This window comes from Protopterus annectens, chromosome 4.part0 (genome assembly GCF_019279795.1).
Source record: "Protopterus annectens isolate FY-2018-M chromosome 4.part0, PAN1.0, whole genome shotgun sequence".
Classification (NCBI taxonomy): domain Eukaryota; kingdom Metazoa; phylum Chordata; order Ceratodontiformes; family Protopteridae; genus Protopterus; species Protopterus annectens.
Genome location: NC_056733.1, coordinates 93,738,163 through 93,763,586, shown reverse-complemented (window position 1 = coordinate 93,763,586; position 25,424 = coordinate 93,738,163). Strand labels below are relative to the sequence as shown.

Sequence of the window (25,424 nt, the reverse complement as noted above, 5' to 3'; positions counted from 1 at the left end):
AGAGGCCTGTGAATCTGAAGTAGCAGGTATCAGGGGCTGCGAAAGCGTCTGAGTACCGGTGAACTGGCAACTAACTTAAAGGAAGCGTCGTCGGCATCTTTGGACCTATGCAGTCTGTCTCTGTCTTTATCTTTACATTTTTTCAGAATATCGGTAGTCGGATGGCTTACCGAAGCCATTTCTGGATAACTGAACAGAGTACTAAAATAGTTTGATGCGAAAATGAACCAACAACGAATAGAGGATTGAATAAGGCACAAAACTGACAGCAAGGGACGTCGTGGTCTGGGCCTAAGCAAGGAATGCAGTACGAATGAAAATCTTTATGAGGTATTTGCTTTCCACAAGAAATACAGTAAACTTTTACTGACATCGGTTTAGAGCAAGAAAAAAGATCCCCAATGGGGTAACTAAGCTTTGTTGAAGACTTTGGTTCTGAAACTCGAAAACGAAAATTTCAGGAGTTGGCCGACCGGCACTTGCGAACTGCTTCTGCTTCGGGCACCGCACTGCAAGAAAGACTGATGTAATGGTGTCAGCTGCATGCTTTATACCCCTGACTACTTGACGTCACGGAAGATGAGACAGCAACCGACGCAGGACTCAAGACTTTGATAATTAGGCCAACTGAGGGCCACCTGCAAGCAGATAACCCAAATGTAATGACTGCAACAGTGAAACACGAAGAAAATCAACTGCAGTTGTAGCTAGAGATTTTTACACCTAAGACTACAAGTGCAGACACTTGAAAAATTAGATCTCAATTCTAAATAAAAGCACAAAATTTGAATTCCAAAACCACCTTTAAACTAATTTTTGAGGGGAGGGAGAAGCTCTTTTACACACCTCAACACAAGGAGAATGTTGAACAGGCTTACTTCTTTTACAAGCATAAAATAAATCAATCTACTGATCAACTGTCTTGCAGAGGTTACACCTGCCCCCTTTCCAAACTCTCCTACAAACGAAGTATTAAAAGAAACAGCAATGCCAGTTACAATAGCTAGTACATAGCATGCTATGGCCATTTGGGAGCCTAAAAAAAACTTTATGGAAATCTTGAGTGACACATACCGAGATGCCACTAATGAGGATATCACTCCCCTTAGTCCTCAGCTGAATGCCAAGCAAAATGTAACAGACTGCTACTTCCAGATCAGAGACACAAAGAATAAATTACCTCTATGCTGGAATCTGGATAAAAATTTAAAGCATGTTATGCAACAGCCTCGCTATGAGGGCACAGCAAGTCAGACACAAGACATCCTGGAAAGATGAATATGGTACACTGCATCAAAAACATCTTATCAAAGACAACTTAATCAACTTCACAAGGCTGACAAGGCCATTAAAGCAACTGGGACCACCAATGAAAACCAAATTAATTGAAAATACATAAAAATGAATGCAATCAGATAAATGGCTTCTTACCCCAACACTGTTAACATTAACAAGCTTTGCAAATTACAAAAACACATTCATTCAAAAGACCCTTCGTTTGGTTAAGTTTCATAGTCACTGAATTTGGCCGGTCTTACTGAAATGACATGTGATCAAATGACCTTCAATAAAATGGGAAAAAATGTATCAAGACAAGACTGATGGGCACAAGACGTCAATGAGTCAAGTCAAGATGCATTTCTTCAGACGGCAGGAGAAAAAATAAAAGATGATAATGAAAATAAACAAAGGAGCAAAGAGCCACACACTATGTTAAAGTCAGAAAATGTGTTTCTCCCAAGTAGCTATTATTTTTTGACTTTTTTTTTTACTTTCTAAGCATTCAGTTGGATAAAAATGCTGATTAATTCTTGATGCATAAAACTAAACCAAGTGGCCGAAACATCTAGCAAGCAGGTCTGTCACTGTTAAAACTGTTAAAGTATTTACTAAATTCAAATGGTCTACTAAATCAGAGAAAATAGTTCAAAACAGTCTAACATAACACTACCACAGTAAAGTCAACAGGACAAAGCAAACAGACCACTAATTGCCACTATACCACTACAGAATGAATGATTTACAAACAAAGGAGGGAAGGTGGTGGTATAAAAGAAATCAAAACTGCAATCTAACAAGCTATAAACACTGGGTGAAACTGCCTTTGAGGAAAAAAATTAAAACATATAAATGGAAACACAGTTCCTGTCCCTAAAGCAGTAAAGAAGAACAAATCACAAGTGTGAGTGGGTTATATGGTAGCAGCCTTTGATACTGAAAGAATACTACCCAGACAAGATTTAATGGGGCACGGGGAGGAAGCCCCGAGTCAAACATAAGGCACTGCTTCAGGCTAGAGGAGAAAAATAAACAGTGAATGAAAGTAAACAGATCAAAAGACTGTAGGTTCTAGTACTACACAAACTGTTTGGATACATTTTGCAGTGCTGACACTGCAGTGCTGCATGGCAAGGGGTGGCTTCTGCACTTCTAAGTGTGCCTTAAGGAATATCACAATGAAAAAAGCTATAATAAAATTACCAAAACAAAAAAGTATAAATATTTTCTGGCTTTAACACACAAGACCAAGTAACTCTAAAAATACATTACTAAAACGCAGTACACAAAACTAGACTACTTCAACTAATATACGGAAGAAAACTCCATTAACTAAAGAAATGCATATTAACATTGGATATCAAGTTCTAGCATTCTTTTTCAGAAGTGTCAAGATGAAAAACATCACAAAGTTGTTAAGAGTATGTGAAATTCATCCTCTGTGCTAGCTTACATCCCTAGGACCACAGACTATAGCAGGATTCATTTATTGCCAAAAGAGAGAGACAAGCTACATAAAAGAATGTATGCCGTGTTTTAACAGCAGATCTTTACTCATGCAAAACAATTACACCTAAGCTATCAATTGACATCTAATATGCCTGTGATGCAAGTTATGCATCTTACATTTTGAAAAAGTAATTTGCCTATTACTTACTTTTTCTGATGCTGTAGCAATACGTGTCCCTTGAAGATTCAGTGAAATGCAGCTTAAGACTCCTTCATGTGCTGGAATATCTACAGGAGGCTTTTCTGTGTTGGCCAGATCAACAATCTGTACATGTCCAGTATGAGTGCCCGGGAATGCAAGGAGCGAGTTATTGCTATTCGGACATAGGACACACAGCCCTAAAAACAAAACAACATGCTCTCAAGTCACTACTTATAGGTTATAAGCAACAAGCTTATGAACTCCTACAATTTCTAAAGAAGGAAATCTTTTAAACATAATTCTTCTCAGTTTCTTTAATTTTTTTTCTTAGAAAGTATTTACTTTTTGTTTTGAGTTACAGGATTAAAGTACTTCAATTCCCATGTATTCTCAAATTCATATTACAAAAAATTGGTAAACTGAGACAGTGTGCAAAAGCCATCTTTCAACAGTAAATTCTTCGCAAGACTTTTGTGTACGTGCATGCTGAGGACTCATTACAGCTTGTTTTTTTTCCTTTTTTCTTCTTCAGCATATGAAACGTTACATTTTCAGGACATCTCAACCTGTTTTGCTGCAGATACTACAGAATACCCTGTAATAAGTGGCAGCTGTGCGTCAAATTAAGAAGCCTGTTACAAGATGCAGTTTGGGCAAGTTACAGTTTCAAAATATTTTTACTGAAACTCATAGGTTCATTGGTGTGTACTAGGCTAATGACCCTGGAGCCTTTACAATCCTAGTTCCCAGTGCCTCTGTCGAGTAGGGCCACTGAAGTGATCCCCGGGGTGAATTTTGTATTTCCCATCCACTCATCACGATTTCTCTTGAAGAGGGCCAGTGAGGCGCTCCGCTTGACATGTACGGGAAGTCTATTCCATAGCATGGGCAGTTTCTGACTTATGAACCTGTCCCTCCAGCTTGTTCTGTTGACTGTAGTAATGAGGTTGAGGTCTTTGGAGCATGTGGTGCAGAGGGATTGGGATTTCTTTAGATGTAGCACTTCTAACGGAGCTCGGTTAGACATGGCTTTGTAAGTCAAGCAGAGATCGCCTCTAAGTAGGCGATATGAGACAGAGAATAGTTAGGAGTTTTTGAGTCCGTCCATATAGGACAAGTGTTTAAGGCCCAGGATCCTCTTTATGAGATACTTTTGCAGCATCTCCAGTTGTTGCAGGTGTCTAGTGAGGTACATGCCAAATGGGGCATTGTACTCTATGACTGGCCTAATAAGTGAAGAGTAGAGGGAGACAATGACCTCTTTCTTCCTGGACGCAAAACCCTTAGTAATGAGATGTGCCACATAGAAGGACTTTCTGACCACAGTGACAATGTGGTGGTCAAAAAGAGAGGTTGCTGTCAGTGCTCCCAGATCTCTTATAACGCCTTCCGTGTTCAGTGGACTACCATCGATGTGGTAATTCATGGGAACCGGGTTTTTCCCAAAGGGGATGATGACATTTTTTGGCATTGAGCTTAAGGCCATGGTTCTGACACCAGTTGTTAGTCTCAGTGAGGCCTTTCTGTAGGAAATACAGGTACGTCGTTTAGACGAGATAATTGGTAAGAAATCATATTTCTTGAAGTACTCATGACCCATTTTCATCAATACATCAGGGCTACCAGAAGGCCAGCCAGTAAGGAACAAACAAATATAAAGTTTTTTATTGTGAGAAGGGCTATGACTCAGCTCTGCAACATAAGTTTTTGGGCCTGCCTACATGCCTGAAGAATTGCATTCCATTAGTAAATGGCTGGGGAAGAGCAGGAGAGTAAGCAGCTGCCACCAACTCATCTCAGCCATCCTACAGGTGGGAAGGAGGGTTTTGGCAAAGTCTCTCTGCAATGGCTCTGCCTAGAGAAGACCTGTACTGTAGTACTTACATTAGGGACTCAGATGGAGTGTGCCAGGACTCCAGATGGAAATGCAGGCTTGAGGAAGTGAGCAAACACGATGAGTCAACAGCAGGGGGCTTTATACTGCACTTTACAACCAACAGGGAGACTGTGAAGCATACAAAACAAATCACAGCTCAAAAATTTGCTCATAGTGTATTACTGCCATGAATCCATGTCCTCATCTTCCTCTCCCATTGTCCTAGAATGCCATGGGTTAGAAGGAAAACAAAAAAAAATAGGCCAATAAAGAACAAATACTTGACTGTTTTACAGAGGCCAGGGTCCAAAAACTATTTGAAAAAAGAAGAGTTGATGTTATGATACCAGAAATGAACCCTTAAAAGGTAATTGCAGCAGTGTGCTTTAAAGTAAACTCCACTGGTACACAGTACAAAACCTATTCAGCAATACCTACACCTTATGAAATTACTTGCCAAGACAAATCAGAGAAAGGAGTTCTACCCATTCTACCCATACCTTCAAAGTTTCTTTATGTGCTCATCTCTCATCCACAAGCAGGTGTGCAAATTTGTCAAGCAGTATAGTACCCAAGCAGGATCCAGCATCTTCTTTTTACATATTCTATACCTCTTGTGAGCTTCCTGGAGCATTGAGTGATTACTAATATTCTTACCATATTATCTCTATAACTGCCTGTTTACGTCTTAATCATAATGAAATACCATTACATTGGTAACTTGCGTATCTGTACTCATGGGGACTTGCCCCCACCCCCCATAGCCTCAGTGGGATTGTCAAGGTAATACCTTTTTAAATAAATATAACAACTGTGCAGGCATCTTGGGACTTAGCAACAGACCAGCTACCAAAGAAGCTGACTGGAAAGGACAGGAATGAAAGGTTACAAGTCAGTTCTTAATTTTCAAGTTGAAGGTAACTAGCTCCATATACACCAAGTATACAGGCTAAGCCTGTGTAAAGAATGCTCAATGAAGCCACACTGTGGACACAGAGGAGTCAGTGGGAACATTGGTTGCATGCTCTGTGGATTTGAGAAGATGGAGCAGCCCAAGAATTAGGAGTGAAACTGAAATAGCCTTGCCATTTACAACCAACTGCCAGATGGTACTTGACTCTTCCCTCCCATTACTCTGTCAGTAAGTGTAGCCATCACAGCTAATCCTCTTGGAAATCGGCATCTCTGAAGTGGGTTCAATACTAGGTAAGACAGGAGAGCAAATGGGTCAGCATGACAGGAGAGTCTAGACAGTAGTGGAATGTGAAAAGCAACTTGAGTAGAACACAATAGGTTGGGTAGAAAATACTAAAATACTAGCAGACCTCTTACCACAGTGGCATTAATGTGCATACAGCTATAAGTCCAATCAGGAGAAAGGAGAAGTGAAAACATGTAGCTGTAAAACCCATCACAGCATTCCCATGTAGTTTTTTTTCCCTCTCCCTCATTTTGACTGAGTTACTTCCACCAGACTAGCAGACTCCTTTCAGGGGAGACCAGAGGTGATACTAATAATACCAGGTGAAATTTGGCAGGGCAATGGGGGAACTTCCCCTACTGTTTTTTCAAAAGGTGCAATGGAATCTTTTACGTCCACTGGAGCTACCACCAACTCATGCAGACGGGGCTGCAGTTTAATGTCTCATCCGAAAGATGGCACACTCAGGAATGCAGCAACCCCCTTATGCTGCAATGCAGTGTCAGCAATTGATACACCTGGTGTGGGACTAGAATCCATAGCCTTCGACACCAAAGGCAAGTGTGCTATCTGTTGCATCCCTGACACCATTTAGGCTGCACAAGATGAATAACAAATGCAGAAGCACTCTAGATAGAGCAATACTGCCTACAATGGTAGTGCAGGACAGCTGGCGCACAAGTCTTTGGGTGCACTGGCCAAGCGGACAGCTGGCTATATGAAGAGACAACAAATGTATATCTTAAAAAAGCTAAAAATTCGCTTGGAATCACTTGTATACAAAAAATAAATAAATAAAAGACAAATGTAATTCACTGCCGAACATTAAAAGACTTGATCAAGAGCATGTACTACTTAGATTTTCTATGATTACACTACTCTCTACTGAACATGCACTTTGTGAGTACCACTTCAGTGCAGTTAGTTAGGCAAAAAAGCACTCAACAAAAATAAAACTAATTAACCACCACCAACCCCCATGCAGAAGGAACCCCTTGTACACCATATATTTTTTCTACCTCTAAGGTGCATCTTAGTCATGAGAAGAATTTTTGTGCATCATCGTAGTGATGAGAAGAATTTCCCTGATGAGGCACATTTGGTTTTGGGTGGTTGGGTCTGCTGATTTGGGCAACATTATCCCTACCAATATGTGACAACTTCAACATCTCAGTTGGTCTGCAGACCAGAAACTCAAAACTTCAGTCCCCCTTTACCAAAAGTGCTTATTTTAAATGACAAGTCCACAAATCCATACAGAAAATTCTTCCAACAAACCTCTGTTCTCAGCATTTATAGGTAAAAACAGAATTTAAAGACATACAGTAAAGCGGAGTGAGAAAGCTAAGCTTTGCTAATTATACAAGTCTACTGTAACACACACAGACACACTATATTTCAGACACACAAATATAAATATATATACAAATATATATATATATATACATATATATATATATATATACATATGTATATATATATATATATATATATATATATATATATATATGTATATATATATATATATATATATATACATATATATATATATATATATATATATATATATATATATATATATATATATATATATATATATATATATATATATATATATATATATATATATATATATATATATATATATATATATATATATATATATATATATATACATATATATATATATATATATATATATATATATATATATATAAACAAACCACAACTCAGAAGTGGTACACGTACATTACACTGTGCAAGGATACAAAGTACAACACCAACAGCAAAAAAAAAAATATATATATATCCAACACTTGTATAAATATCTCTAAAGTCCGTTATAAGGCAGAATCATGCAGAGTCCATTTCCAAACGCTGTTATCAAACAGAAAATCTGCATAAAAAATGTAGCCAGCAAGTTCCTTTTAACTTCCTAATAAATGTAAACAGTCTTCAGTGTACTTATTGTTTTCAAACCGTTATTTCAGCATGAAATGCTCTATCAAGAAGCTTCCTTTTTAACTTCTCAGTTTTCATCTCACCGATGCACAAGATACATTAGAAGGACATCCTTATACCAAATGGTTACATTTTAAAGCAGCAGGCATCAAACAGGTGTGAAACAAACTACAAAAGAGCCTATTCAGTGCTGCTGAACAAATAAACATATCAGCAGACTGGTTTCGCCTCATTGGCATCATCAGTGTGTGACAGGGAACACAGACTCACTGGCATCATCGGTGTGTGACAGGGAACACAATGATGATGTTTAAATGCAAAGTGTACTAGGACACAATATTGATGTCATCAGTGTGTGACAAGGAACACAATAATGATACATAAATGCAAAGTGAACAAGGAAGAACACTAAAATTCAAACTTAAAGCAACAGAATAGCCTATATTAAAAAAAGCAGCCACACTGAAAATTAAACATGTTCATTAACTTCCGGTTTAAACAGAGTTTCTAAATTAACAATCCATAATCTCTCTTTTTGATCCAAAACTTACCTGCCGACCTACCTGCAATCAACTGGACGTATATTCTTTATCTGTACTTTTTTCAAATACTACAGCATTTTAAATTGATTTATTTGTGTTGCATTGAATACTATCTAGCTGGAAGTTGTGGCTTTCAGTTAGTGCTTGTTAGAATTCCTGCATAGCCAGTGATAAGTGGGGGTAGTTTCACTTCAATGATATTCAGTTTCTGCCTTATATAAGTGGCAAATTTTGGATTATTTTCTGCTTAAACTCTGAGCTTTGGCGGGCTAAGACATTACCTGCAATCAAAGATTATAAGTGAATTTAAGTACATCTTTATCTGCACTTTTTTCAAATAATACAGCATTTAAATTGATTGATTTGTGTTGCATTGAATACTATCTAGCTGGAAGTTGTGGCTATTTTTTTCAGTTAGTTCCCTGCCCACCCTCCCTGCTTTTGTTTTGGTGTTAATCTTGGTGGCTTTGAAACTGCCCGTCCCTCTTGTAAATTTGCATTTGGATACTCCTCCTGGTTCCATCTCATTTGCTCACTTAAAAAAAAAAATTGCACTTTATTCATCTGCTTTTACTGTATTTGTGTTTCTTCCTACTTTATTTTGCTTTTGCGTCATCTTAAAAGTACAGTTGTATTTATTACTTCTTGGTGTAACTATCATTCTAAGCCTTTTGGTTTAAGCACTTGGGATTCAGACCAGTTGTTTTACATTAAGAAGATTTGTGGTCTGCATTGTTGTGGCAGGACAGGTAGATTACATCCTTCCAAGTTGGGAACTGCTGATTGAAGGCTCAGTGTCTGTTATTCTAAAAGTGTATTAGTTCTGGTTTAAGCACTTGGGCTTCAGGCCAGTTATTTTACATTAAGAAGGTTTGTGGTCTGCACTCTTGTGGGAGGAGAGGTTGGACTCTGCCCTTCTGAACTGGGAATTTCTGGTTAAAGGCTTATAGTGCCTGCATATTTGAATGGTTTCTTACTGAAATTGGTGTGCCTTGTTTGCTGTAGCATATACTAGATCCAGGCCTGCTGAATCTAGCTTTATTTGTATAACTTGAGCACTAATCCAGGCCGCCTTAAAAATATTCAATTGTATTTATTACTGCTTGGTAGTAACTTGATTAAAGTGTAGCTATCATTCTAAGCTTTCTGGTTTAAACCCTTGGGCTTCAGACCAGTTGTTTTACATTAAGAGGGTTTGTGGTCTGCACTGTTGTGGCAGGACAGGTAGCTTACATCCTTCTAAGTTGGGAACTGCTGATTGAAGGCTCAGTGTCTGCTATTCTAAAAGTGTATTAGTTCTGGTTTAAATACTTGGGCTTCAGGCCAGTCATTTTACATTAAGAAGGTTTGCAGTCTGCACTCTTGTGGGAGAAGAGGCTGGACTCTGCCCTTTTGAGCTGGTAATTTCTGGTTAGGGGCTTACAGTGCCTGCATACTTGAACTGTTTCTTACTGAAATTGGTGTGCCTTGTTTGCTGTCGCATAAACTAGATTCAGGCCTGCTGAATTTAGCTTTGTTTGTATAACTTGAGCACTAATCAAGGCCTTCTTTTTTGGAGAAGGTTCCCCTGCACCCCAGTGGCAGGAGTGTGCAGTTAGAACTTGTCTGATTGAAGACTACAGGAACAGGGCTCAGTTTTGAGATTTTTTTACTGGTTAATTGGGTAATTTGTTTAAAAGCCTTTTATGATTGCTTGTAGTCATCTAAAGCTGTTTTAGGTGTATTTTTTTACTGTTTTTGCCTTATCTTTTCAAAAAAAGTTTTCCTTGTTTCCCACCTTTCTAAGCTAGTATAGTCCAGTTTTCAGGCTAGTGCTGAATTCAGGGCTGTGTTGCAAGTTTCTGAGTAGCCCATACCTTACTTGGATAGAGGGAGGTTTCTCTGTTCACCTGTGAGAGAGGGAGCTTTGAGCAGCAATCTGTCCCTGGAGAAGTGGGTCCAGCCCATAAGTTAGTAGTTTATAGTCCATTTTGGGCTAATTTCCATCTCTTTCATTTTCCTGCTGTAAAGACCGCTTTTGCATGGTTTTGCACATCTGGGCAGCACCGGTTAGCTAGGGCTAAATTATTCCCGGCTCCACCAAGTCTGCTCTTCAGTTTTTCCCTTGAAGGTAGTCTAACTCTCAACCTAAGCACTTAAAAAAAGCATCCTACAGTCCAGCACTTGCTCAGACCTAATAGCAATCACTAACATACCCAGACACCTGATTGCCCAGCATGGCAAGGCTCATTATTCACCCCTCACTAACCAAGCGACTAAGCAGCTCACCCTACTATTCAGGCAAGACCAAAGGGTAATTTCAGTTATACTCTCCAGTCCAGCTGGTGAACCTGGGTACCTTGAGGCAATGTTACAAGTGCATCGTGCACACAGACAACCCTCTCCTCCTAACACAAAACATTAACATATGCGAGAGATGCAATTGTATAGCTAAATTGGAGGCTAAGCTCTCTCCACCCAAGACTGAAACAGGCAGTCATGAGGAAAAAGTTAACACTTGCACCACACCTCCAGCCTCACATAAACATACTAAACCAGCACTCACAAAAAATGCACATAAATACATGAAATCATACTTGGAGGCTCTAAATAAAAACCTGCAAAAACATCAGAGACCTCCAAAGCAGACACCCAAAAAACCAGCACCTCCCATCACAAAACAGACAACACATAAAAAACAAAATCAGTGTGCCGCACAATCACAGCCCTTAAGGTGAAATAGCATACCTAACACACTAGTAATATGCAACTCTAAAGTCAGGCACACTGACGTCCCACTCACTAGGCTGGACAAGGAGAAGGTTACTGTTAGCTGCCTGTCGGGAGCCAGAATCCACCACATAACACAAGCACTCAGGTCACACCAGAACAAGTACAAATATGACTCTGTCATTGTTCATGTTGGTGTGAATGACCGGAGATGTACCTCCCTGTACTACATGAACAGAGACATGGAAGAGCTCTCTGATCATGTAGCCCAGGTCGGTATAACCCTGACCCTGAGTAGCATCCTGCCCTCACCAAGAATGATACCGCAGTATAAAGAAAAAATGAATAATTTCAAAAACTGGCTAAGCTTCTGGTGTCATTCAAAGGGTATCCAGTGTCTGTCAGCCTGGGACGACATGCTTGACAAGCCTCGTTGTTTTGCAAGAGGCGGCTTGCACCTGTCACCCCTAGGCTTTCAAATACTGGTCAAGGCTCTTGCTGCCCCCATAGTGCCTTTTTTAGGCAAGGCTCAAAAGTCAAACCCACCTCCGTAAACAGCAGAAATAAAAAAATGTGGGTTATGCTACACAACGCCAGGAGTTTAAATCTCAAAATGCACGCGCTCGAAGCACTCCTCAATATGGAGAATGTCGACATCTGTGCAGTAACTGAAACCTGGTTCAAGGCTCCACGGAGCACCCCAGCACTACCGGGCTACAACTCATACCATACACATTTAGGCCACAGAACATGGACCGAAACACAAAAGGAGGGGGTGTATCCATATTCATCAAGGATGCCTACACCTCGAGGTTAGTGGCGCAGCATGACACCTCTGAGATCATCCATGTGCAACTAACATCGGGCAAATCTGCAATGCAAATTGTGGCCTGCTACAGATCACCCTCCATGACCTAGGACCACCACTCTGCCTTTCTGGAGACACTGGAAAACATGAAGGTCCTACCGAAACACCCTGATATTGGGCGATTTCAATTACCCTACCGTTAACTGGGAAAACTACTCAAATACAAACTCCCAGGTCCAGCGTTTCCTGGAATTTGTCAACTCAAATGCCCTGGATCAACTGGTAAACTCCCCTACTAGAGGTGAAAACATATTGGACCTGGTCATCACCAACATGGGCGACAGGTGTTCCGCACCAGAGGTCAACCAGTCACTGGTTAGATCAGACCATAAACTAATCACTCTGGATTTCCACATCATACCACCACCACCAACCAAGGAAACCACAGTGAAAACCTTTTCTATAGCAAACTTCACCTTACTTAAGACAGAGGTGGGTACGTTTCACAGCCCTCATGCTAAAGGATAACAGTGTCCAAGATGCAGGAACCTTTACAAATGCACTCTAAGCACCTACAAGAATGCATGGATCGTGCCATCCCTAGCAAAACTAAGACTTACTCCCCTAAGAGAAGGAAACCAGTCTGGTGGACCCCTACCATAAACAGGCTATACAATAGGAGGAGGAAACTAGTTCAGAAAAAAAGCAAATCCCAAGAAGGAAAGACATCTCTGATCAGTATCAGTAAGAAACTAAGGTCCCTCATAAAATCATCCAAGGTTAAATTCAAAAGAAAAATAGCCAAGGATTCGAAAGATAACCACAAAGCCTTCTTTAGCCATGTCAAGAATCTAAGTGGCAACTCGCAGATATGCTCTGAGCTAGTGCAAAATAGCACCAAAATATACTGAACCTACTGATATTCCCAACATCCTGGCAGATAGATTCAGTGCAAATTCACCCCCCTCTCACCCCCAAAAGGGTCCACAACAATACCGGAAAAGTGTAGTGTCCCAGAAATCTCAGACGCACAGGTGAAAACAAGCCTTTCAAAAGCACAGCGTCAACGGGGCCAGATGGTGTCCCAGGCTGCGTCTTGCACGAACTACAGAATGAACTAACTCCCCACCTAAACACACTGTTCAATCTCAGCCTCTCCACAGGCTACGTGCCCATAGAATGGCACACAGCAATGGTTATTCCACTACACAAAAGAGAGGCCACAACTGACCCTGGTAACTATCGCCCCATAAGCCTGATTAGCATGGTCTGCAAGGCTATGGAGTGCATCATGATGGAACTCAATAACAAAGACATTGGGAACCTCCAAACACTTGACCCGACCCAGTTCGGCTTTGTTAAGGGCAGATCATGCCTACTAAACCTGGTTGACTTCTTCGAGACAGTCACCAAGGCCATAGATGAGGGGAAGGTGGTTCACACAGCCTACCTTGACCTCGCCAAGGCTTTTGACACCATTCTCCACTTGGAATTCTAGAAAAACTCACCAGCCTGAACATAAACCCCTACGTCACGAGATGGGTTGCCAACTGGCTTACAGAAAGAACTCACACGGCAAGAATAGCGGGCTCCAGGTCCGACTCTACACCAGTCACAAGTGGTGTCCCACAAGGCTCAGTCCTGGCAACCCTACTGTTTGGCATACACGTCTCAGAAGTACAGGCAAACACATGATGATTATGGCTAACCAAGTTCGCCGATGACTGCAAACTGGGAGCCATAATTGACTCTCCGGCTGACACGGACACATTCTCCAAAAGGGCCTTACTGAGACGGACACCTGGTGTCAAAGTCATGGTCTCAAGCTAAATGCCAAAAAATGCAGTCATCCCATTTGGGAAAAACAAAACATCCATGAATTACCACATAGGTGGCAGCCCCCTTAATACAGAAGAGGTAATAAGAGATCATATTGCCAAAGTAGTTAGGAAATCCTTCTATGTAACCCATCTAATTATTAAAGGGTTCACACATCTACAAATAAAGAGGTTATAGTGCCCCTCTACTAGTCACTCATCAGACCCATCATAGAGTACAATGCGCCATTTGGGATGTACCTCACAAGACACTTCAACAGCTGGAAAGACCACAAAAGTAACTCACCAAGAGGATTACTGGCCTCAAACATATGTCCTATGCAGCTCGACTGGAAAATCTCCGGCTGTACTCAGTGGCATATCGCTTACTCAGAGGTGATCTCTGCCTGACTTACAAAGCCATGTCCAACTCAGAATTGATGGACATGCTCCACCTAAAGAAATTCAAGTCACTGCGGGCCACTCGCTCTAGTGAGCTGAACCTCGCCACAACAATAACTAGAACATGCTGGAGGGATAGATTCCTGTCACAGTGTCTTCCCATGCTTTGGAACAAAATTTCTAACTACATTAGACAGATCCCCTCGCTAACACTCTTCAAGAGAAACCTTGACGAGTGGATGGGTAACAGAAAATACACCCCTGGGATCACTTCACTGGCTCTTCTTGACAGAGGCTCAGTTAATTAATCAATGGGGCGGCGAAAGCTGACACACTCTGGCTAGGCTTATAAATGCCCTTGGGCAGATAGCCTAGTACCTACCTATGAACCTATTAACCAAAATCAGACAAATTTTCACCCAATACTTTGTCAGTACCCACAAATATAAAATGGGCACCTTGATGCTCCAGACTATGTTTGTACATAGCTCTTCTAGTATGTCAGCAATTCATATCACTAACGTGAAGGGCAATTCTGTGCTAAAAGGGCTTAGATGTCTGACCTACATAAAAGGCTCCACGCTGGCACAGAGTCATATAAATCACCTACTCAGTGTTACAAGTAATGAGAGAACGGATTTTGAAAACTTTGGTAGTATTCACAGAAGTAAAAGACTTTGTCTTTGAGACGATCTTACAATATCAACAATTACCACAAAAAGTACTACCCTTGGGTATATTCTCCAATTCACATCCACCAAAATTACCCTTTTTAAACTCAGATAAATGTTCACCTATATTCTTACCCCTTCTATACCCAAAGGGGCAATGTTCACCCAATATATGTTCAAAAATGTATCAGCCTTTAGAATACGCCAATTCTGTTGAATTACTTTCTTGATTTTAAATGTATTAGAGCCATATATGGTAATAAACGTTATAACATCAGAATTACTTCATCTCTTACTGTGCTCAATGTTCAAAAGAAAATTCCTAGATTGTCTCGTGGCAAAGTCTTGTGTTCTTTTTACCAGGGTGTTGTACAGGGTGTTGTTATAACCATACCTCAAAAATCTAGTCTGCATCTTAGCAGCTTCCACATTAAAAGTACCATCATCACTACAAATTCTTCTAAGTCTTAAAAATTGAGAGTTTGGTATATTGTTAACCACATGACTAGGATGGCAACTGTCAGCTTCCAATATTGAATTTTTTGTGAAACATTTGGGGTATAAACTAGTGCCCATCGTGCCATCAATCATTTTAGTTACATTGACATCTAAAAAAATTTATGTTAAACATCTATTCTGCCAACAAACTTAATATGATACTCATTGCCATTCAAATACTGCACAAACTGTTGCCAAGAATCCAAAGAATCAGTCCACACACCAACAATCATCCAGATAATGTCTCCGCATACTTAGTCATTTCTTAAAAGGAGTTATTGTCAGTATAGATCAACTTGTACTCTAAAAAAAAAAAACAAAAACAAAAAAAAAAAAACCCCATAAATAAAATTGCATAAATGGGGGCAAACATAGCACCCCCATAGCAGTCCCTTTGCTCTGGAGATACTAGTCCTCCTTATAACAGAATCCATTACGTCCTAGAACTAATTTCAGTAATTTCAACTAAAACTCATTCTCACCATTGGTGAACTCTTGAGGAAAACCCAAGTCAAAATTTGACGGCACATATACCACCACCATGTGGTATACTGGTATATGCATATACAAACAAAAGAATTTACAGGGGCCTGTACATCCTCCATCAATTCTAAAAACTCTTGCATCTCTGATACGGGCTAGCACAAAATTCAACAAAAACTTTAAACTACAAATATACAGAAAGGGGTTCTGTTATAGACACCTGTCCAGACACAATAGGTCTAACAGAAGGGATTTTAATACTTTTATAAATATTTGGGCAAGATATAAAAATAAGGAGGTCTAGGATTATCACATGTCAATTGCTGGACCAGATTATGACTAATAACACCCTTGTTTTTACAGTCACTAAGAAATTTCTCTGCAACAGTTTTAAATGTAGATAAGTGGTTAAAAGACAGTTTAACATAAGAATACACATCATTCAATTGTTTCAACACCTCCTTATCATAATCATTAGAATCCCAAACAAATGCACCCCCTCGTCTGCTTTTACTATTACCATATTCTCATTCTTTTTCAAATTATTCAAAGCAACCTTCTGTAACTTACTTAAATTATAAGAAAAAGTTTTAAAAATGTAGTTCTGACTTGCGTGCAAGTCCCGCATCACACGCTGTTCAAACATGTGAACTACTGGATGATAAAGAGGCTGAAACTAAGACTTTCTCAACTTAAATGTTTCACTATAGGCATCACCAATGTCCCTTTGACTGTAAAAAAAATTAAGACATAGGAACTTACCATAACAGTACATGTCCTAATAATCACTGTTGCAGCACTCCAAACTGTTGGGTTATCTTGCCAAGTAACCTGGACATTCAGCAGGGGTACCAAAGCCAAAACCTTCCACAAAGCCATGTCTCACATATGACTCAAGTCCACAGGTGTGAGTATACATACATACATACCTCTCAAGTGTAACTCACTATGAGGAATATACCTCACTTGGGGTCTTAAAAAGTTGATGTTCCTTGAAGTTCATTATTGAAAGGGTCCGTCACAAATCCAGTTTTAGGAATTTTTAAACTAATATCCATGGTAAATAATCATATTAATTAATTAAAAGATCTTTTTTTAATAAAGAAAACCAGTGTATTTTAACCATCCTATGACCTTCCTAGTTGAAGTTGTTAGCAATCAGTTACTGTGTGTTCCACGTTGCCCACTTTTTCCACATTATGATGGCTAGCGCTCATTTTGGAGACGGAAGGCTGAGAGCTACGGATACATAAGCAGACGTATGAGCATGAAAACTTCAGTCAATCTCAAAGCCAAGAGACATGGAGACACCAGAGGATACAAGATAGGGAAAGGTCAGCTAAGAGGGGAAAAGGCAGAGAATTACTTCCTTTTGATCCATGAGAGGAAGGACAAAACCTAGTTAAAGAGAAAGGTGTATGGAAGAGTGGGAAGGAATACTGCAGTGATAAGTAGGACATCTACTGTTATGGAAAGTTCTTACTTAACTGTACTATGTCCTTCCTTAGATCACTGTTGCAGTATTCCAAATTGTTGGATGATTTCCAAATATTAGTGAGAGGCAAGTATGGATGGGATCAGGCATAGGGGAAACTGCCAATTAGTCCAGAGAGAAAGGATCTGGCAAAGGAGCCTCTGGATCTCAAGAAGGCATCTACCCTATAGGGTTTGGCAAAGGTATGTACAGAAGACAAAAGTTGCTGGTTTTGTGAAAGCTCTGGAATTAGTACCTTTGTAAAAGGCTTTAGAGTAGGAAACTGCTCTTGTGGAATGGGCTTTTTACAGCGGAAGGTAAAGATTTCACCTGGTGGGTGTAGAGAAAGGAAATACATTTAGAAATCCAGTAAGCAATAACTTTGTTTAAACACCAAAATCACCAACTCTCCTCCTTGGAATGAAAAAAAAAACTAACTGAGCTGCTTCTGTACATTGAGAAAAAAAAAGAAGTTATGTACTCACCATAACGTTCCATCCGAGTAGTTATACTTCATTTTCTGCAACCTGTGGGTATTCGGATCCATATCGGATCCAAGCCAGCAACATTTTATCAAGCATCTGCTCCAAGCTCCTCCCCTTACCCATAATCCCTCACATCTCCTACCTTCCCCTCAGATCGAGTTTGCCACTAATCAAACTATTAGCAACTCAATAACACTAACTTAGAACAGGTTCGGGGGAAGGAGGGAGGGACGGTTGCAGAAAATGAAGTTTAACTACTCGGATGGAACGTTATGGTGAGTAGTTAACTTCATTTATCTGCATCCTTCAGAAACCCTTTTAGCCGAGGTAATGGCCACTAGAAAAGCTTGTCTTCCAGGACAGGAATTTCAAACCTACTGACGCTGCTGGTTCAAATGGGGGTGCCACCAACACCTGTAGAACTAGGGTAAGGTCCCAAGGAGGGACGGAATTCTTAACCGGGGGACGCAATTTAGAAAGGCCTTGCATAATCTCAAAGAGACCAGGGCATTCAGATTTTCGCCGACATGAAAATTAGATATGGCTGTCAGTTGTACTTTCACTGTAGAGGAACTAGCCCCTTGTTGGAAAATATAGGACAAAAACTCCAGTACTGCAGGAACTGGGGCTGTAAATGGATCTAGATTTTTCTGAGAAGCCCAAATAGATAAGCATTTCCATTTGCTGTGATAAACTTTCCTAGTGGAAGCTTTGTGGGATGCCACCAGAATACTCTTTACTGAAGATGATAGACCAGGAGTCCTAGCGATCAAGGGAACCGGAGCAAGCCTCTGGGGGGGTCTGTATCTGCCTCTTTGTGGCCTGTCTGACACTGGAAAGGACCAATTCTTTGTAGGCCAGTTCCTGCTAAATCTGGGTGGCTGCACCTGTAAGAAATCCTTAACTGTCTACATAGACTTCGCTTTGTCCTCCATTTTCTTCAACACCTCTTCTGCTTTAAACACCAAACAAAGTATCGTGCTGTAATGGAGCACCTAATAATTTTGCTTTAACATGATCAGGCAGATTCTGTTCCTTTAACCAAGCATGCCTCCTAATGATAGAACCTGTAACAGCGGCCCTGTAAGAGGCCTCCAGAGAATCAAAACCACATTGCAAAGTATGCCTTCCCACTTGCTCAGCTGCATGCAATAAATCCTGCATTTCCTTGTTTTCTGCACATTCAGAATTTGTTAATATTTTCTGTTTAAGCAGTGACATTAAGTTTTGCTGATATTTAAGCATATGAAATTGACAATTTAAAGCCCTCACAGCCAAGGTAGCAGAAGCGTAAACCTTTTTCCCCCATCTGTCCAGTGCCCTTGAATCCCTATCAGAGGGGATAGGGTTTTTTGCAGTGGAAGCCTTGACCCCTTTGGGACCCTGAGAAATAGTTTCTGGGTCAGCAGCAGGGTTTTTATAAAGAAATTGATGTGAATCTGGAACCCTGTAGTATCTGTCTGGCTTAACAGGTGCAGGGGGTAAAGAGTCAGGAGACAGGCTGGACTCTGAAAATACATCATCTACAATGTCTAAAACAGGGGGGATAGCAAGAGGCCTATGCTGAGGTAGTAAAAGAAAGTCTCTGAGATTTTTCTTAGATTCTAAGTAGTCTTGGCTCTCCCAGTGGAAGTGCTCCCTCATGGTGTGCAGGGTTTCCCCAAAAGAATAATCCTCAGGAGGAGAGGCTGAAGGGATAGATTCTTCAGCATCAGAATCCTCATAGGGAGGAAGAGAGTATTCCTGTTCAGAAGAGGAGTCGGAGGAAATGGAAACCTAATCTGAAGATTCATATTCTGCCTCTTGCCTAGGCCTCTTATCAGGAGGGGGATGGGAACCCCTGATCAAAGTAATTAGGTCTTCGGCCATTTTGAGCATCCGTTTTTTAGGCATGGAGGCCTGTCCATGGACTTGCTGCACTTTTTTTGTCTTTAGTGTTGCTTTAATCTTTGACTTTGAAGCTGTAGTCGGTTTTACATACAACTGTGTAGGCCTGAAAATACCCTCAGAAGCTGATGCCTGCTCAGCGGCTCTGGACCCATCTGAGGGAATATTTTCCAAGAGTCCAATACCTTGAGTTTCCAGTGGCCCAGTCTGCTCCACGTGGGAGTCGGAAGCGGCCTGCGGCTCTGAGGTAGCGGGCGTCAGGGGCTGCAAAAGCGCCTCACTGAGAACCGGCGACTGGCTTAGAAGAAGCCTTGTCGTCAGTTTTGGACCTCGGATGCCTGTTCTTTTCCTTGCATTTCTTGTGAACTGCGGTAGTCAGATGGCTTTCCGACAATATTGTGTAATTAAATCTTTGGCCAAAGTAATGAAATGCAAAATTGTACCGATGCTTAATAGTGCGTTGGTTAAATCTAGCACAAAACCTGCAATTAGCAACATCGTGATCAGGGCCTAAGCAAGGAATACAATAAGAATGGAAGTCCTTATGAGGTATTTGTTTCCCACAAGAAATACAATTATTAAATTTTTCTGACATCGCTCTGGAGCAAGAAAAAAGTTTCCCCAACGGGGTACTTAGCTTTAAATGAAGACTTCGGATCTGAAATTCAAACATGAAAATCTCAAGAGGTGGCTGACTGGCACCTGCGAACTGCTTCTGCTTCGGGCACCGCGTGGCAAGAAAGACTGAAGAAAATGGCGTCAGCTGCATCTTTTATACCCCTGGCGCACTGACGTCAGGGAAGAGGCGACAGCAACCGACGCCGGACCAAGACTTTGGAATTCAGGCCAACTGTGGGTAGCCTGCCAGCAGGATATCCCAAGAGTAATGACTGCAACAGTGAACCACGATGAACATGGGCATAGAGGTCCCCTCTCCGGTTGGAGAGGAGCCTGGCAAGACTCCCATTTGGATTTGTGTCCGAATGAATCTCCACATCATCCTGTCCACGTCAAGCTCTGACAGACTCAGAGTCGAATGCGAGGAGGTGACCGACTCGGATCTGGCCCTGTGAGATGACCTCGAAGAAGGCCTCTGGTCCGAAGGCTCTGGGGAGAAACTCAGGGAATGGAGTCTAGGAGAAGAAGTGGTCCTCACAATTTTTGAAGGTGGACTGAGAAATGGCTCCCGCTCCAGAGATCGCTTGCAATGCCTTTCCGCCCTTTTCTCTTTCTCCCTCTTGTCCTTATCCTTTGATTTAGTCCCCACCTCAGCAGGCTTAGAGAGGGAGGTCGAGTCCCAGCCTGGGGGGGTTTGGTCGGCTACTGGAGCCGATGTCTAGGCCGTCGTATCTAAAGCAGAAACTGGTAGCAGGCCCTTAGCTACCAGTTTCACCTTCCTCTCTTTTAAGGCCCTGGGGTTGAACCCTGCACACACAATACATGTCAGACTAAGGTGGGGAACGCCCAGGCAAATAACACACAGTGTGGCCATCAGCTGGTGAAAGCTTGTGGCCACACTGTGCATTTTTTAAATGTTGGTTTTGGCTGGTCAGCCATAAACACACTCCATTTAGCCAAACACTAAACCAAAAACGCACACACACAAGGGTTGGTTAGGCCTACTCGACCTCAAAAAACACAAACTTTCTAAGCTACTTTTTTTTTTTTTTAAACAAACCAATGAAACGATGAAGGGGAGGAAAGGATTGCTCACAAACTACTCTCACACACTAAATATATATATATATATATATATATATATATATATATATATATATATATACCAAAAGTTCCACTTACTACACCCAACTTGGAGCTATAGAGACTGTGATGTGTACGCATGAAGCGGCAAATGAGATCTGGGGGAAGGTAGGAGATGTGAGGGATTATGGGTAAGGGGAGGAGCTTGGAGCAGATGCTTGATAAAATGTTGCCGGCTCGAACCCGATATGGATCTGAATACCCACAGGTTGCAGATAAATGAAGTTAACTACTTCATACTGGAGGATTCACTCCACCTTGTTCTTAGGGTTATGAGGGAAAATACCTTAGACATAAATACAGAATTGGCACTAACACACCAAACACTTAAGGAAATGAGGAAATGCCATCAGGACTTTGTAGGTGAGAAACTTTTCTAGCTGAAGTATGGGCTACTAGAAGGATGGGTTACCAAGAATAAAATTTGAGAGAAGCAGAAACTACTGGTTTAAAGGGATGTACAGCGAGCTTTTCAAGGACAAAGTTAATGTCCCAAGAAGGCTGAATAGCTTTACTAGGTAGTTTTAAATGAAGGACATCTTAAAGAAACAGCTTTGCTTCAAGGCTGGAAAGTGTGTGGGGGAGGGCTACAGGCAAGCATGCAGAAATGCCTGTTGTGTGCCTGAATCAAAGTGCTGACTAAACCAGCTTTTAGAAGCTCATACAACAAAAAGAGGATAGTAGGAATTCCCAGCTTGTATAGCGTTCCATTTTTATGTATGACACCAGGCAGAACATGTTTTCCATTTGGATATACAAGACTTTCAAATGTTAGGTTTCCTTGCCTTCTGAAAAATCTGTAACATGCCATCAGAGAACTGGTGTTGGACAGGAATCATAATCCTATCATCTATAATATAAGGCTGAGACACAATAGATTTGGATGAAGTAGAGAGACCTTCTGTTGCGTGAACAAGTCCACTCTGTGGGATGACTTGTGATGAAAACCCCTGGCTAGATGGCAGAGAAAGAAAGAACCAATGCTGTCTAGGTCAAAAGGAGATTTCAGGTTTGTCCCCCCTGGATCTTTAACAAAACACTGGGGAGAAGACTCAGAGGGAGGAAGACAAAGAAACCCCCCTTTCCAAGGAAAAGGCATGGCATCCATCCTCCATGCCTGAGGGCAAGGAGTCCTGGAGCAAAACAGCTGTAGCTGCCTGCTGTGAATGGAGGCAAATAGGTCTATTAGAGGAACACCCCCATTTGTAGACCATGCCTTGGAAGACCACTCTATTTAGCATCCATTCATGAGGGCCTTCCCTTGATCCTGAGAGGGAATGTAAACTGCTTGACAGGACAAGTTTGCTTTTATGGTCTGTTCCCGTGCTAGAAGAGCCTATCTACATAGCTGATTAGACTTTATCCCTCTGCTTATGCACCACACAACTGTAGTAATCATCAGCAGCCCCTTTTTCCCATTTTCTACATGGGGTCAGAGAATAGTGTTAACTGTTGCCATCTGTTTCAATTCAATGCCACACTCCTGCATTCTTCGACACTCTTGCCTGAGTGTCGCAGATCTTCTTTCACACAATCCATTCTCCTCTGCTGGATGTCCTCGTTTCCTCTTAGCTTCTTCCAGTCTGTCTCAAATCTTCTTCACTACATTGTCTTCTGCTTTTCTGCACATGTCCAAACCACCACAATCTGTTCTCTTTGATCTTTTCTGCAACTGGAACTACTTTGGCTTTTGCTCTTATGTCCTCATTTCTATATCTGTCCCACAGAGGGCATCCTACCACCCTTCTCAGGCACTTCATTTCCATAACCTCTAGCTTCTTCATCTACTCTGTCTTTACTGCCCATGTTTCTGTACCATACAGTAGTACTGGTCACACCACTGTCTTGTACACCTTACTTTTTAGCTTCTTTGACATTCTTCTGTCATAGACTGCATCTGACACTATGCCAGTTGTCTGCAGCTTCTCTGATTCTAGCTTTGACCTCTTCATTCAGACTTCCCTTCTCCTTGACCACCCCTCTCAGATACCTGAAGCTGTTTACCTGTTGCACTGTCTTCCCTTCTATCGCAATTCTCAGCTTCTGATTTCCCCAGTTTGCTGCCATTACCACTGTCTTTGTACTTGGTTCCATCCCATGTGCCTTCAGTTTTGCATTCCATTGCTCTATACTTTGTTGGAGTTCTTGCTCATAGAATACCTGTAATGCCATATCATCTGCATACAGCAACTTTGTTGATCTGTGCCTCCAACCTGTTTGCTAATGTAGTCCATCACCAGTATGAACAGCATGTGGCTCAGAGCTGAACCCTGGTGTACACTCACTCCCACTGGGAACCCCTTTGTGAGGCAGAACACTGTTCGTATGTCAGTCACTGGGTCCTTGTACATAGCCTGCACTAATTCTACCAATGTTTCTGGGACTTCGAACCACCACAGTACTGCCCAGGTCAGCTTTCTTGGGACCTTGTCATATTCTTTCTCCAAATCTAGGAATGCCCAGTTGGACTCTTTCCTCACCTCTAGCTTTTTCTCAACTGTCTCACTGGAAACACTGGAATCCAAACTGCTCATCTCCCTTCTTATGTACTGCACAACTGTAGTGTGAAAATTCTCAGGAGACCAAGTGCAACAGAATGTCTGCAAGGAACAGAATCAGTGTTGTATTTTCTTCAGGCTAATGTGCTCTGTCTTCTGATTTGGTGGCCATTACTCCCGGACTATCACGGAGCCCCGCCCGTGTTCCCAATGCTATGTCTAAGGCATCTGTGTGGAAGTCCTGGTAGGGTATTTGCACAGCTTGAAAGGAAGGCCTGGTTTGAGGTTTACTTCAGATATCCACCAATGAAGTTCTTTCTTTAGAAAATGAAGACGTGAAATCTAAGGGTAAGGAGGATGGCAATGCTGAGAATAGATAGATTGTACTAATATATCTTTCTCATATGGAGTCTTGCGAAGGGCACCACAGGTATGGATGCTGCCATAAATTTCAAGGCTCTCAGAACGTCCTTTGCAATATTGGGTTGAAAAGGCCTAAATCTTCTCTTGTGGTAGGAAGGCTTGCATGAGGTGCGTGTCCAGCCTGCAGTCCAGAAAGACCAGATCTTGAGTAGGGTTCCCTGTTGTACCTTTTTCATTCAGGGCTTGTAGGACAGGAGGCAAGAGGTTTACCTGATTGGGAGGGGGGTTGGTGGGATACCTGTGAAGGGTGGAATATCCTTACAAGTCATCAATTTACTTTGCTGGATAATGAAAAGGAACAGCTTGTCTAAAGGTATGAGCAGCCAGGCTGAAAGAGAGGAGGTCAGTCTTTCTGACACGGGTAGGTCAAAAAAGTCAGGATGATAAGTCTGAATAAGCAGGTGTCTCAGACTTGGAATCCCAGTCTGGTTTATTTTGATCCCTCTTTCTAAGCATTTCTTGCCCTTGTGTGGGGGGACTACAGCCCCTGTGACAGGAGAAGGTAGTCTTAGCCATGTGGTTTTCTCTGATACCTGGGGACAACAGTGAGGAAAATGAGTCTGCAATCTTTCAGAATTTTACCTTGTTCCTGCAAGTCTTTAAACATGTTGACCATTTCAGAGCCAAACAATAAGTCCATACTGGGGGTAATCCAGGAGCTTGGCTTTAATGTCCTCAGGTAAGGACTGTAAATGAAGCCACATATACCTTCTAATGACGTACAAACAGCTGCTATGGAAGAAGCTTCCATTGCACCATAACTACACTTAATTGCTATGTCTAGCTACATGGGAAGTCTGAGCCACCAAAGACATAGTTGGCTGCTTAATATCAGGTACTGAGAAGACAAGAGTTTTATTCAAATTAGCCTGAATACACAGCAAATATTTTGCCATTTGAGTCTGGCAATTCACAGCTCTGAAAGCCAAAGTGGAGCAGGGGTACCCCTTTTTTTCATATGCATATATATCTATTGCTTGGCTTTATCTGAAGGATGG

At 41.4% G+C, this 25,424-nt stretch overlaps 1 protein-coding gene across 2 annotated transcripts in view; it reads right to left on the bottom strand.

Moving 5' to 3' along the window:
* The window catches only part of WDR45B (WD repeat domain 45B), a 1,288,431-nt gene that overhangs the window by 407,571 nt on the left and 855,436 nt on the right, over positions 1-25,424 (bottom strand). For both annotated transcript variants that reach the window (XM_044068126.1, XM_044068127.1), the window contains exon 6: positions 2,936-3,126. In XM_044068126.1, coding sequence (XP_043924061.1) covers positions 2,936-3,126 — 191 coding nt within the window. The remainder of the gene's footprint in view (positions 1-2,935; positions 3,127-25,424) is intronic.